Here is a 13,635-nt window from a genome sequence, read left to right on the forward strand (position 1 = left end):
AACAGTTTAATCTAAACAGTAACATAGACAGTCTGTTTATTCAATCGTAAATCACGTGGCAATGCTTAAATTCCCAAAGAATGCATGAAAATATTGTTGTTACACAAAAGTGGAATGGTTGAAATGGATTTTTTTACTAAGCTCCACAATTACTAAATACGAATACAAAGAAAAATAAAGAAAACAGAACTTCAATATGTAGAAATAAAGAATTTTGTGTTATTTATTAAAACATAATCGCTTTAAGGATCACAGTTAAAAGTCAGATTGCATTGAATATGAAAGAAATTGCTTGTGTCCGGGCGGTTAGAAATGACGGACCTAGACAACTAACACAAAAGTCTGCTTATACCATTTTATCCGGGGCCACATCTTTGCACCAACTCAAGGGTTTTGTACAACTATGTGGGAATCTCAAAAATGTTTTTATCCCCAATCGTAATGTAGCTTCTTCTTGATTGGCTTTAGGAAACTGTAAATGGTAAGGGTACTTTTAGATCTAACTTTAATTGTTAGTTGTCCACTTTTTTTTTTCAAGACTCAGGATGTAATTTTTATGAACAAGTAACGCCATTTATAGTTTTAATGAGGGGCACCCTGACTTATGGTCCACTGAACTTATGGCCAGTGAGCCTTTGTTCACCTGACAAGGAATGAGACCAAGTTACACGCCACCCGCAGTATGCCATCCCATGACGGATGCATCCAGCATGTAACAGGGAAGAGCAAAAGCGGATGGCCAGCAAGGACACAAGTAAGACTCACCATTTCCTACGTTGTTAGAGAATTTGATTACCATTCGTAGTTACGGGCAATTTTTTTTGTATTTTAATAGACTCGTAAATTCTTCCTGGGCTTTATCTGTTTCTTTGTTGTTTGAATATATCAACAATTTACTGCCTTAAATGCATGAGTTGCTTCATGTCTGTATCAAAGGAACAAACACCACCACATTATAATTTTTCAAATATTTCATTTCCATGGGAAAACATTACACTCTTCTTGGATGTATAAAGCTAATTTAGTCCAATTCCTCTTTTACAATTACCCCAATTATAATGGCATGCCTTTAAAATATAAAATATGTAGCTCCACTAAATAGTACTGAAATGTCTGCCGTGTATCAAAATGTTTGTAGTCATATTTTCCATTAATTTTTGAATTTGATCTCGCTACAATTTGATGTTAATGGCTGTTTAAGTATTCAGCATTGGAATTCGAAACATTAAGATTATGAAGAGTTGTAGTCAGTGAAAACATCTCTATTTAAAGCTTCTGAAATACAGAATTTTAAAGTGGATGAATTTACGATTGCAGCTAAGTGATCTAGCTTTAGTAAGTGCTGAACTTTCAAGGAAAATAACACACACCAAAGCTAAGGGGGGTTGCATACATGTTATTTCTGGTGTAATATACACTGAAATTTTCCACAGCTTTCCGGTTTTTGAAGGAGAGCTGCAGTGAATGGTGCAGTACAGTTCAGTATGCTGAACGCAGAGTTTCAATGCAGGACGAGCACAGACAAGAATACGGATGTATATTTTGTGTCTAGCACTTCAGTCACTCACGAAGGTATTTGCAGTGATGTCTACTGAATCCTGGACAGCTGAATTTAAAAGGATCTTTCTGTGAGGCACATTAGTTAATAAAAAGTGAAATATCCGTGAGAAAATGTGGGCAATATTTATTTTAATTCCTCCAAAATCTTGCATTACGCACATGCCCACATGTACCCATACTACTAAAGTAAAAAGTTTAAACCATGTCATACCAGAAATTTGAGAGAGTGTAATATGTAAGAAAAATGTATAAGATAACTGTTCTTAGAAATCCAAAAACTCTACTCATTGTCATTCTTATGCGTGTCTAAAAAGCAACCTAGCCAAGTTTACAAAACATTTCTTATGACTGTTGTGATTTTTGCAGTTAAGGAATCAGGAACTCACAATATGTACATCAAGCTTAAATGGCTTGTGTATGTTACAAGTATAAAGCAGTAGGCAGAGTAAGTATGACAAATATACCAAAGTCCTGACATTGCAAAATCTTGACCAAAATAAACAAAACAAAACAAATGACCCAGAAATCATCTCTATGATAAGAGAAAAGACATTTCACTTTTTGTGAAAGAGAAGAGGTTTCACCATCCCTGCCAGAATCTTGGGTAGCTGGGCAGCAATCACCTCTGACATCATCTCGGGGAATTCAACGCTCAGTGCGCGGGACTGGAGAAAGGTGTTCAGACAGAAGAGATGGAGCTGTTTGACTAGCTGCATTTAATAAAATACAAACAGGATAAATCAGGCTAACAGTAATGCAGCCAGACAAACATGCTGTCGGTCACTTGTCTCACACATCCATCAGCTGACATCATTATATACCTTCCTCTGTCATTCCTTGAACGAATAATATGAGTACTTGTCATTCCCTATTTCAATATCATCCCACGGCAAAAAGTCATAAATATAGCTAAATGGTATGTCATAGAAAACCAGTGCCTCTCTATTAGTATAAAGGGTTATCATCCTCACTCATGGCATGCACCATGAACAATGGCAATTACTAAACAAGTATTCAATCTTTCATTTTAGCCTCATGTTCAACACGTGTCTCCATGCCTTGTTTACTCCGTGCTATTCAAACAGTGCTCCAAGGGACAGCATTTACTATTTCCTTGTGAGTTTTTCCATAGTTCTGATTATGATCATTATCTGGGTACGCCACAAACATTAAACTCCATAGGTCCTAGTCCCTTGAAAGCAACGGCTCAATATATTTAACTATTTCACCTCTTCTGTCTTCTCTGGGAAGTTCCAATTTTATAAAGTTTTTCTTTAACACTTGTGACCTTTATGTTATCAAATATCATACCATTTCTGCTACTCTAGGTTTTAACAACACACAGGCTCCCCAGCGTGATTGTCTTTTCCTTGTATGTCCCATTACTTTATCAGCCTGAGCTGAAACAGGGACGTGAACAAACATAGTCTACGAACCAAACACTACCCTAACCATCACTTTGCTGGGTATTTTGCAGCAAGCCTCGCTCACTCACTTACACTAAGGCTATTTTACTGTAAGTATCTGAAATTAAGAGATTGACTCTGCGGCCCAGTAGTCAAAAGAGTTTTCCTCTGGATGCTGTGACACTCGGATTGCAAATTACTGCTAGAAGTAAGGGGGGAAGACCTTTCATCCCAAGCAAGACTGATCCAAACAGGTTCCTTGAGCACAGGGCTACGTGAGTAGTGTCCTGGTCAGGACTTGTCTTTGCAAGTAAAAGGTGACTGACTGAACTCCAGGGAAGGGTTTAGCACTGACAGTCCCAAGTGACGACTGCAGTCTGACTACCAGTAAATACTTAAAAGTTAAGCTCCATACCCTCCCTTCAGACTTTTCTATCGTCTGCCTTCACCTGTAGGGATGCTCTTCGTACTTGTCTCGTTCTCCTTTTGCTGGTATCTGAGATGATGTAATAGCTAAATGGTGAGTGTGAGTTCTGTGCATGGCAGAAGCTGATGGAGAGGTTTGTGCAGTGGATCAAAAGACTCAGACCACCTGCCGAACCACAGAATTATCAATATTGTTACCTCTCTTAACTCCCATAAATGGGATCCTCAAAGGGTTTTTTTCCCCCATCTGAAGGGGGAATTAGTGACAATGAAAGGTTTTCATTAATTTATTCATGAACAATTAAAATAAAATGCAGATTTGCTGAGTTCAGAAGAATACAAACACACAAAGACCCTACGTCTCCCTGAACTCCCTGCGAGCTCCTCACAACCAGCACTGAACTCAAAAGCACTCTTCTGAAACTACCTCAGTGCCACTTCCCCAGCGCTTGCTAAAGCCATCAGGTATGGCCCTCTACCTCTGCTTTTTGCCGCTCTTGCAGAGATACCCAAGCCATTGCAAATTAATATTTGCGTGGGCAAAAGTTTATATGAAATGTCATTCCTCAGTTTTAATGGATGTTAAGCCAATAGGAAACACGCTGGATTCTCAGAGATGTGGAAAGGATTCAGCTGCATTTTTTAAGACACTTGTGAATCTCTATGGTATCACCACTAAAGTTCTCAAAGATTACTCAATTCCTGAATCTATACGGATACTGAAAAAATGGCATAGAATATACACATAAAAGTAGTTGAATTAAGGTTGCAAACCCAATCCTGGTTATCTTTCTCTAATTCTTAGCATCTTGAATTGCCTATTCTTTGCATGATTTAAATATTTTCATGAACATGTATACACACGCACACACACATACATGCCACCTCCTACCAAAAGCCATAACTGTCCTAGTTATGTTACAGAAACAATGCAACAAAATGGAAGCATTCAAATGCACACACTACAGGAAAAATAGAGGGTTTTTTCTTTTGTTGTTTAGAAATGTTGACTAGCCACTTTCCATAAAATTACTTTTAAGCAATACTAGTTCCTTCTAACATAAAAAGCAAAACACACTAACAAGTGAACTTACATCATGCATGGAATCCATCAGTTTTGTAAGTTGATAGAAACGTTGCGAGTTGGCCACAACCCCTTTCTGGTGCAATCCAATTGCCTTCACCAGTTCTCTAATGTAACTTGTTCTCATCTCATCAAATTGGCTTTGACTTCTTAGACCTTCCAAGGGAACTAAAAAGAAAGGAACACTTGCGTTGCAATTTATTCTGAAGGCAATGAAAGAAATTTAAAGTACAGGAACAATTTACAGTATTTCACGCTGTGCAGTGCAATTCATTACTATCCACCAGGTATCTCTTCCTGTTCAACAGTTACTCCAGAAATAGTGATAAAATTAGTTAAAAGGATATACCAGCAACAAACAGTCAATTGCGCTAATTGCTGATGTCTAGAAATAGTCTTAAGCTCAGCTACACCTGTCTTCTGAAAAGAAGATGGCCAAAAGAACCACTCCTGTCCTTGAGGAAAGATGTTACAGACTGGCACATGTTTACACCGCTGAGGACCACAGCAGATTTATGTTAGAGAGATCGAGCTGGAGTGCTTCAAAATAGAGCCAAGGAATACAAGAAGTGGAAGAAGGGACTGACCCCTTGGGAGGATTACAAGAATGCTGCCAGAGCATGCAGGGATGAAACAAGGAAAGCCAAGGCCGCCCTGGAATTAAACCTGGCTAGGGATGTCAAGCTCAACAGGAAGGGCTTCTACAAGTATATTGGAAGCAAAAGGAAGACCAGAGAAGTTGTGGGCCCACTGTTGAATGAAACAGGAGCCATGGTGACGGAGGATGCGGAGAAGGCGGAGTTACTGAATGCCTTCTTTGCTTCGGTCTTTACTGCTCGGCCCAACCCTCAGGCGTCCCAGGCATTGGGGGAAGTAACGGGGAAAGAAGACGACTTCCCTTGGGTTGAGGAGGATCGAGTGAGGGATCAATTAGATCAATTAGATATTCACAAGTCCATGGGCCCCAATGGGATGCACCCGAGAGTGCTGAGGGAGCTGGCGGAAGTCATTGCTGGGCCGCTCTCCATCATCTTTGAAAGGTCCTGGAGAACAGACGAGGTGCCTGAGGTCTGGAGGAAAGCCAATGTCACTCCAGTCTTCAAAAGGGGCAAGAAGGAGGAGCCGGGGAACTATAGGCTGGTCAGCCTCACCTTCATCCCTGGAAAGATGATGGAACAGCTTGTTCTGGGCGTCATCTCAAGGCATGTGGAGGAAAAGAAAGCTATCAGAAGTACTCAACATGGATTCACCAAGGGGAAATCATGTCTGACTAATCTGATAGCCTTCTATGAATGCATGACTGGATGGATAGATGAGGGGAGGGCAGTAGATGTGGTCTACCTTGACTTAAGCAAGGCTTTCAACATGGTCTCCCACAGCATCCTCATAGGGAAGCTTAGGAAGAGTGGGCCTGATGAATGGACAGTAAGGTGGATAGATAACTGGTTGAAAGACAGAGCTCAGAGGGTCGTGATTAGGGGCACAGAGTGTAGTTGGAGGTCAGTGATGAGTGATGTTCCCCAGGGGTCAGTACTGGGTCCAGTCCTCTTCAATATATTCATCAATGACCTGGATGAGGGGATAGAGTGCACCCTCAGCACGTTTGCTGATGACACAAAGCTGGGGGGGGGTGGCTGACAGACCGGAAGGCTGTGCTGCCATACAGAGAGACCTGGACAGGCTGGAGATCTGGGCAAAGAGGAACCTTATGAAATTCAATAAGGGCACGTGTAGGGTGCTGCACCTGGGGAGGGATAACCCCATGCACCAGCCCAGGTTGGGGGCTGACCTGCTGGAGAGCAGCTCAGCTGAAAGAGACCTGGGAGTCCTGGTAGACAACAGGATGACCATGAGCCAGCAATGTGCCCTCGTGGCCAAAAAGGCCAATGGCATCCTGGGGTGCATCAAGAAGAGTGTGGCCAGCAGGTGGAGGGAGGTCGTCCTCCCCCTCTACTCTGCCTTGGTGAGGCCACATCTGGAGTACTGTGTCCAGTTCTGGGCTCCCTGGTTCAAGAAGGACAGGGAACTGCTGGAGAGGGTGCAGCAGAGAGCTACCAAGATGATTAGGGGACTGGAACACCTCTCTTATGAAGAAAGGCTGAGGGATTTGGGTCTCTTCAGTCTGGAAAAAAGACGGCTGAGGGGGGATCTTATCAACACTTATAAATACTGAAAGGGTGGGTGTCAGGAGGATGGGGCCAGGCTCTTTTCAGTGGTGGCCAAGGACAGGACAAGGGGTAATGGGCACAAACTTGAGCATAGGAAGTTCCACCTAAACATGAGGAGGAACTTCTTTCCTTTGAGGGTGGCAGAGCACTGGCACAGGCTGCCCAGAGAGGTGGTGGATCCTCCTTCTCTGGAGACATTCAAAACCCACCTGGACGCGTTCCTGTGCAACCTGCTCTAGGCGACCTTGCTCTGGCAGGGGGTTGGACTAGATGATCTCCAGAGGTCCCCTTCCAACCCTGATTCTATGATTCTATGAATGAACTAACAACTCTTAAGTAGCGTAGACAGCACAGCATCCAGGGCATGGGCCTCCTGTTTGGACCTCTTTCACTTAACAGAATAGATGCACTATCAGAGTCTTAAATCTGAACAGCTTTTAGAGAAATTAGAAAGGAGGAGCAAATGGTTGAAGTCCCTCTTCTCTGAGCGGTCAGCCATGAGGACAAAACGAGGACATAGAGAGCAGATTGAGAAATGAACCTATTAGTGACTGCTAGTGATAAGACCGTATTTGATCACTGATGATAAGTGTTGGTAGCATTGTAAGGAAACAGGCAGAAGCTCTAGACTCTACTTTCCTTGATGGCAGAGCATAATACACAAGTCTGAAAATTCATGTTGTCAAAGGCAACTAAGAAACAAAAAACTTGAAGAAATGAAACTTGAAAAAATATTCCCATCTGGCAATCAAATCTGAATACTTCTTTGACTAAAATAATCCTACATTAAAGTATGGTCTTGTTTCAAACATACTGCTTTTGAAAGAGCTGTTAAATTCCTTCCCCTTTCCTTTCTCTCTTGCCAATGACATTTCACACTGCAATGTCATATTTAACATTTCATATTCTGACGACAAGCTTGAGGGGAAGGAATCACCTCACCAAACTTTAGACATTTTACAGTGTAGATATCTCTATCTGGGCTAGTTACCACAGCTTGCTGTAATTTTAGTGGGAAAAATCACGCGTGTCTTGGGCACAAGGCATGTTCACTGTCCTAGAAGTAGCTTTAGAAAGAGATTAATTATGCCATAGAGATGCTTATTTTTCTCCATGGACTCTAAAAGAATGCCATGGGGACTAGCTCACATAGTTAAATAAATCACATGCTAGTTATCTAGGTAGCTAGTACATCTTCAATCTGGTATCAGATAGTAACTAGTATCAGGACACAACAGATTTCATTTGCATCTCTTTAAAGTGACATTGATTTATTTAACACCGTAACACCTAACTTCCAGGTGATTTGTCACTTTCTGGAATTAAAACATAAATACAGGTGTGTGCTGACTCTCTGTACAATGCACTGTATTGTTAGATACCTAAGGATGGAATTCTTAGAACAGAAGCCACCTAAAAAGCAGACAGTTCCTCCGGGGCTGGAGCTAGACCCATTCCCTGAAAGGGAATTAGGCAGCAATCACTGCCCTGAGAGAAGCACTGGATCTGCTGGGAAATCATAAACCCTCTTCTGAAGTCAGTTGCCTAAGTCATGTCTGGTAAGAGGGGTGGAGACACTTCAAGCAAACAGATGAAAATTAAGTGTCCCTCACCTCCAGCTCAGAGAGTGGTAACAAAGCAGAAGTTCAGATCTCTACTCTACTTGAGTTAAGCACAAGTCTCTTATTTTGCGGGAGACTGCCCAAGAGGGGAAATGATCCGCTTTGCCAAGGATGTCTCTTGCTCTGTGTCTCCTCAGACAAAGGAACGTCTGGGGGAAGGAGGGAGACACACATACAGAAAACAGCAAGTTTACTTTTTTTTTTTTTTAATAGAAAAAGACAGGTGTCTAAGCACTGAGATGGCTATGGAATCATAAAATCATAGAATCACAGGGTTGGATGGGACCTCTGGAGATCATCTAGTCTAACCCCCCTGCCAGAGCAGGGTCATCTTAGAGCAGGTTGCACGAAGTCGGGGTCTGACTCCTAAGTAAAACAGAATTAAAAAAAAAATAAAAAAATAGAAAAGATAAATTGTGACTGCTTCCACAGAATGTACGTTTATAACACTGTATCTAATCATAGTCCAGCCTTTAGGGATGCCATGTTAGATTCCATTTGGCAGCTGATGCAGATGAAACGCTGGACGAGGTGGACCTTTGGTTTGAGTCAGTACAGCCTCTCAAGTCAGGACAGACAAAGGAGGTATCTGAAAGTGCGCCTGTCATGTCTGCATGGAGGGTCTGGATGGAAGGGAAGAGTTGTGTTTTGTGGAAAATGCAATGTGCTTAGGAGTAATACAGGCAGGAATACCCAAGGTGGGGAAAAGCCGTCATGGAAAAAGAATAGCTTAATTTTCAAAGCCTGGATGGTCTGGGTACATCTAACAGCAGAATTATGAAATCTTTTTCATACAAAGTGACATTCTGATGGAATTTAGGGTTAGGTAGACACTTTGACTTGCATCTCTAGAACAGCAGTTTTCCCTTGTGAATTAAGTTAAAAGATCTCTTCCAGCAATGCATGGCCTGTTTCCCAGAATTCTGCAAAAGCAGTCACATTCCCATCTAATCACAAAAAGTCCCACTAAGCTATTTATTTGAGTGAAGAATTACAATGTCTTACTTGCACAAATGCAATTTAAACACAGGTAGCTCAAACGCTCCTTGCCCCTGAACACATGTAAAGAATGCGGATGCTTTTACTCAGTGGCAAGACTCCAGCCAAAATCTTATGCAACAAGATTTTGCAATTCCTCTAAATCAAAAGCCTGAACTGTTAGAGCTAAAACTGAATTTGCTATATACTTATTTCTCTCTTTTTTGGCATAGCCCTACTTTCCTAAATCACGGCCTTTCTGAACTATTCATAGCATTAGTTCCTAGGTGTATGTGGCCTCTGCAAGAAGGAGCCCTTCTTGGGGCACTACTACAACAGCGCATATTACATATAGTAAATAAGGACCTGTAAAATGGAAACAATTGCAGAAAATAAAAATGTTGGTCCACTTTTTGCAAAGACTAATTCTGCTTTCAAGACAGCTTTAAAACTGTCCCAAGTACACTATAAAGAAAACGTCTAAGCCGCAGCAAACTCAATGGAAAAACTGTAAAGTCAAAAATAATCTTAAAACTTACGCTGTGTTTTCCATTCAGAATTGGAAATGTATCAAGAGTGACATTGAGTTATGTTTAATACCAATTACTGTTTCTTCAAAATTATACAAAAAGTAAAAAACAGTTCCTCTAAATAATAAATCAAACAGAAGACAGAATGCGAGACCACAAGTTCAGACTTGATTTACTGTTGGTATATGAAAGCTTGAAATGGCTACACTTTCACATTTGAAGAGGATTACGATGAATACCATGACTAAAATAAAAGTAGTCTTAAAGAACACTTTATAGCAACAATGATGTTATATGGCTTATTGAAACCAGTTTTGTGGAATTATGTTTATACAGTACCAAACGTTTACTAAATGTCTCAGCAACAACCGTTAGGTGTGTTCCTTTTCCCAAAGATCTGACAAATTGTTTTTTCCTATAAGACAATAAGCGCAGGAGAGAACAAAATGCAAAACTCATCAGCGCAGGCAGCAATACTTTTTTTTAAAAAAAAACAAACTAGTTTCTTGCATATATATAAACATATCATCTTTAAAATTAGCTTCTGAGAGCAATATAGTTGATAAAGAATGGTAGCTTGATGAGTACTGTTAAACTGATGCACTTGTAAATGAGAGGGATTGGGCCACTGCAATATTTTTTTGAATTTGATTTGAACTTTGTGGGACACAAATGGAGAGCTGGAATATCACAAATATATCTAAATTCCGCTGACATTTGAAACTTCCCTCTAAGGTTCAGATAGACAAGGGAGTTCATTCTGTGATGAAAATCAGAGTTATACCAGAGAGGGATTTTCGTCCACATCACTCCTATTGCTTTAGCAGAATGCATGGTATTTAGCTATTATTTTACTAATGTTTATGTTCATATGAGCTAAATTTAATCTTTACTGCTTATGCTCTGCTGAGATCAAGTTCTTTTTAAGCGTGAGCTTATGCAAATACCAGCCAAGTACAGCTTAAGAGGGAATAAATTTTAGTTCTTTATCTTTTACTGAAACGTTGCACAACCAACAGGCAGGTTATGCAGGATTTGCACATCTCTCCTCCGACTCCGTACGTGTGTAGAGAACCAAACTTCAACACTCGTCCAATTATATTTCTCGGAGGTGCTTACTCTCATTTCTAGTAGCACCTGTACCATTTTAAATCTTTCTGTTTGTGGATTCGTAACTAACAATTATGGCCTCAGCAGATGTACATTTCGGTATTTTAGAAAAGGTTTTGGAAGGTAACTTCATCAACTACCACTTGTCCCATTTAAAGTGGAATGCAGCTGTATGCTGGATTCTGTAAAAGATGGGTACCATTAAAAGTGATCACAGATTTTTTTTCTAGAGAAACAAACTAAAGAAAAACATCTCCATTTGTCTGTATCTGTGCTAAACTTGACCTATTTATAACTATAAAATGTTGAATAAATGTCACTATTGTTTGCCGTGTCCACCTCCCTAATTCTTTTCAGTCAGCATGCTTTAAGTTCTTGGCCAAGATAAAGCCCTTAATACCGACAATTTATTGTCAGTATATACGATATTTTCATATATTTCTAATGCTTGTAAGGTTGGGGTTTTTTATTGGTGTAGAGTCATTTAAGATGAAGAGCTTCCAGGCAGAAATACCGCAAACTTGATTTGAAAAGGTGTAATACAGTATGGCTATATATCAAAAGGGATCCAACATTTCCCCAGTGCCTTTATACAGAATAAAACCAACAATGAATCACAAATTGTTTGTTCCTTATAAACACTAGAAAAAATATTTTTAGATCTTGGAATACTATCATGCCTCCTAAATAAGTTTCCATGTGTTAAGCCAGATAGATAGCTTAGCAACTGTCAAGTTAAACAACATGGTTTAAAACTCTTTTACTAGTGCTATGTCACAAAGAAATAAAAGAACCTACTTGTATTGAGAAGTAACAGTGCTTTCATACATAGGAACTCTTCTTGGCTAACTTGAAGTCTGACAAATTCCTGTGGGAGCTGCCACATGGATAGACACAGGGAATAGAACGATGATTCTTTCATCCTCTGTCTTACACCCAGAAAAGGTAAAAAAAACAAAACAAAACATGAAAATAAAGAAAAGGAACGGGTCCAGTACTAATTGCTTGAAGGAAGTGTCTTGTGAGCAGTTTAATTACCACATTGCAGAAATTGAAGAAAGAGGTTATGCACATAAACAATTTTCTGACTTTTTTGTACCTACACTAGTTTTTTAATCATAATGAATGTGCTGTTATTTTGGATGTTTAATCTGTTACTGCTGCCCAGAAAAAAAAACTTGGGGACTATCAAAGCTCAACGCTAACCACCAAAATGGTGTTTTATTAATTAAAAACACCCTAACAACTAATGTGAAGTACTTTGTTTTTCTGTTAGAGGCTGATGGATTTTTAAATTCTCTGAAAAGATTTCAAAGCATAAAATTAAGATAAACCTGAAAGTTTATAGAAAACTTTTCTTAGGTTTTGCAAAAATGTCTGCATCAAAATACTTTGTTGAAAGTCTAACATTGTACTTCTAACAGCAATAATACGATTCTGTAGCAGTTTATGCCATTAAAGAAACAATTGAAAATGTTACATGTAAATCTATACAAAAAGTATTTAAGCAAACTTAGACATTAATACAGCCCTATCTAAACTCCTGCAGAAGTAAATAGGATGAATCACACAAGGAAATACATAAAACTGTTTAGTGCTGGTTTTTGCAGCACTTTAATCTTACTTTTCTCTTTGAGATTTTGGTATACTGAGTAGATTTTATTGCATTTATTGGGAAAGCAGTTCTCAACTAAAATCACTGCAACAAGAGCATTTTAAAGTTTGTAAACTAAACTGAGTTCACTGTACATTAACCTGAAGCGTCAGTAACATGGGCTAATCTTACAAAGCTGCATCCCAATCCAGATAAATTAGGTACAACAACAAGAAGATTAAATTTTGCCCGTCCCCCTTACGAAGTTCAGATCAGCGTTCCAACCTGACTGCAGTATAAACTGTAAAGCATACTGTAACTCTAAAGTATAAGTAACAGTAAATCCTTGTAGGGTTTTAATACCAATTCATGAAATCATCATCAAATTAACACTTCTGGCTTTATTAGTCTGAAATTGATGCTACCAAACAAGTCATTCGCAAGGAGCACTACACTCAGTTCGCTAAATGATAGATTGGCTGTGAAACAATCTTTGGATTGTGGTTTCATGGACATTTTGAAACAACTCAACTGTGTGTTGCCCCTGCAGAAGGCATTTCCATTATCTCGTTCCACCTCTACGTGTGCACTCCTGCTATTTTGGCATCAGTGCCTGCACGTCCACGTGGTGAGTCAGATCAGGGATCACCTCCATCTGCTAATCAATGTCCTAATTCATGGTTTTTTCTGGGGTGTTTCTCAAGCATACCATTTCCTTATCTGTTTGACAGTGCAGCCAGACAGCGTTCGATGCAGCTTACGTGGGATTGTGGGGATGCATGACCAGGGCCGGGAGGCAGGTGGAGTTGACTTTTTTGGCTGTGTTCAGCGCTTGCCTTAGCTTACAGTGATCATGAAAGCACAATCTTAGACATCATTGCAGAAAAGAAGGAAGTTGCTTACGTTTTACTGATCTAAAAGCAACTTATTTCCCAATAAACAACTGCAGCTATGATTCAGTGTGACGGTTACATTTCATGTTTATAATGTTTCTAATATGACCCTGATGAGATGTTCTACAACCAAGAGAAGCGTATGTTGTCAGTCCGCCTCTCTCTCAATGTAGATGGTCTTGAGCTGCAAGAAAACTGTCTCTGAGGAATTATAATCACTGTTCATAAATCTCAACCCTATTCTTGAAGAAAACCTTCTTCACA

General features: G+C 39.8%; 1 protein-coding gene across 1 annotated transcript in view; it reads right to left on the bottom strand.

Moving 5' to 3' along the window:
- Window positions 1-1,354: 1,354 nt before the first annotated feature.
- Window positions 1,355-13,635, bottom strand: part of PGR (progesterone receptor) — a 40,673-nt gene continuing 28,392 nt past the window's right edge. Inside the window, exons 7-9 of the mRNA XM_054220961.1 lie at window positions 11,683-11,813; window positions 4,487-4,644; window positions 1,355-2,270 (exon numbers count right to left, since the gene is read on the bottom strand). Of these exons, the coding sequence (XP_054076936.1) occupies window positions 2,115-2,270; window positions 4,487-4,644; window positions 11,683-11,813 (445 nt within the window). The 3' untranslated portion in view covers window positions 1,355-2,114. The remainder of the gene's footprint in view (window positions 2,271-4,486; window positions 4,645-11,682; window positions 11,814-13,635) is intronic.

Source organism: Rissa tridactyla, chromosome 1 (assembly GCF_028500815.1).
Source record: "Rissa tridactyla isolate bRisTri1 chromosome 1, bRisTri1.patW.cur.20221130, whole genome shotgun sequence".
Lineage (NCBI taxonomy): Eukaryota > Metazoa > Chordata > Aves > Charadriiformes > Laridae > Rissa > Rissa tridactyla.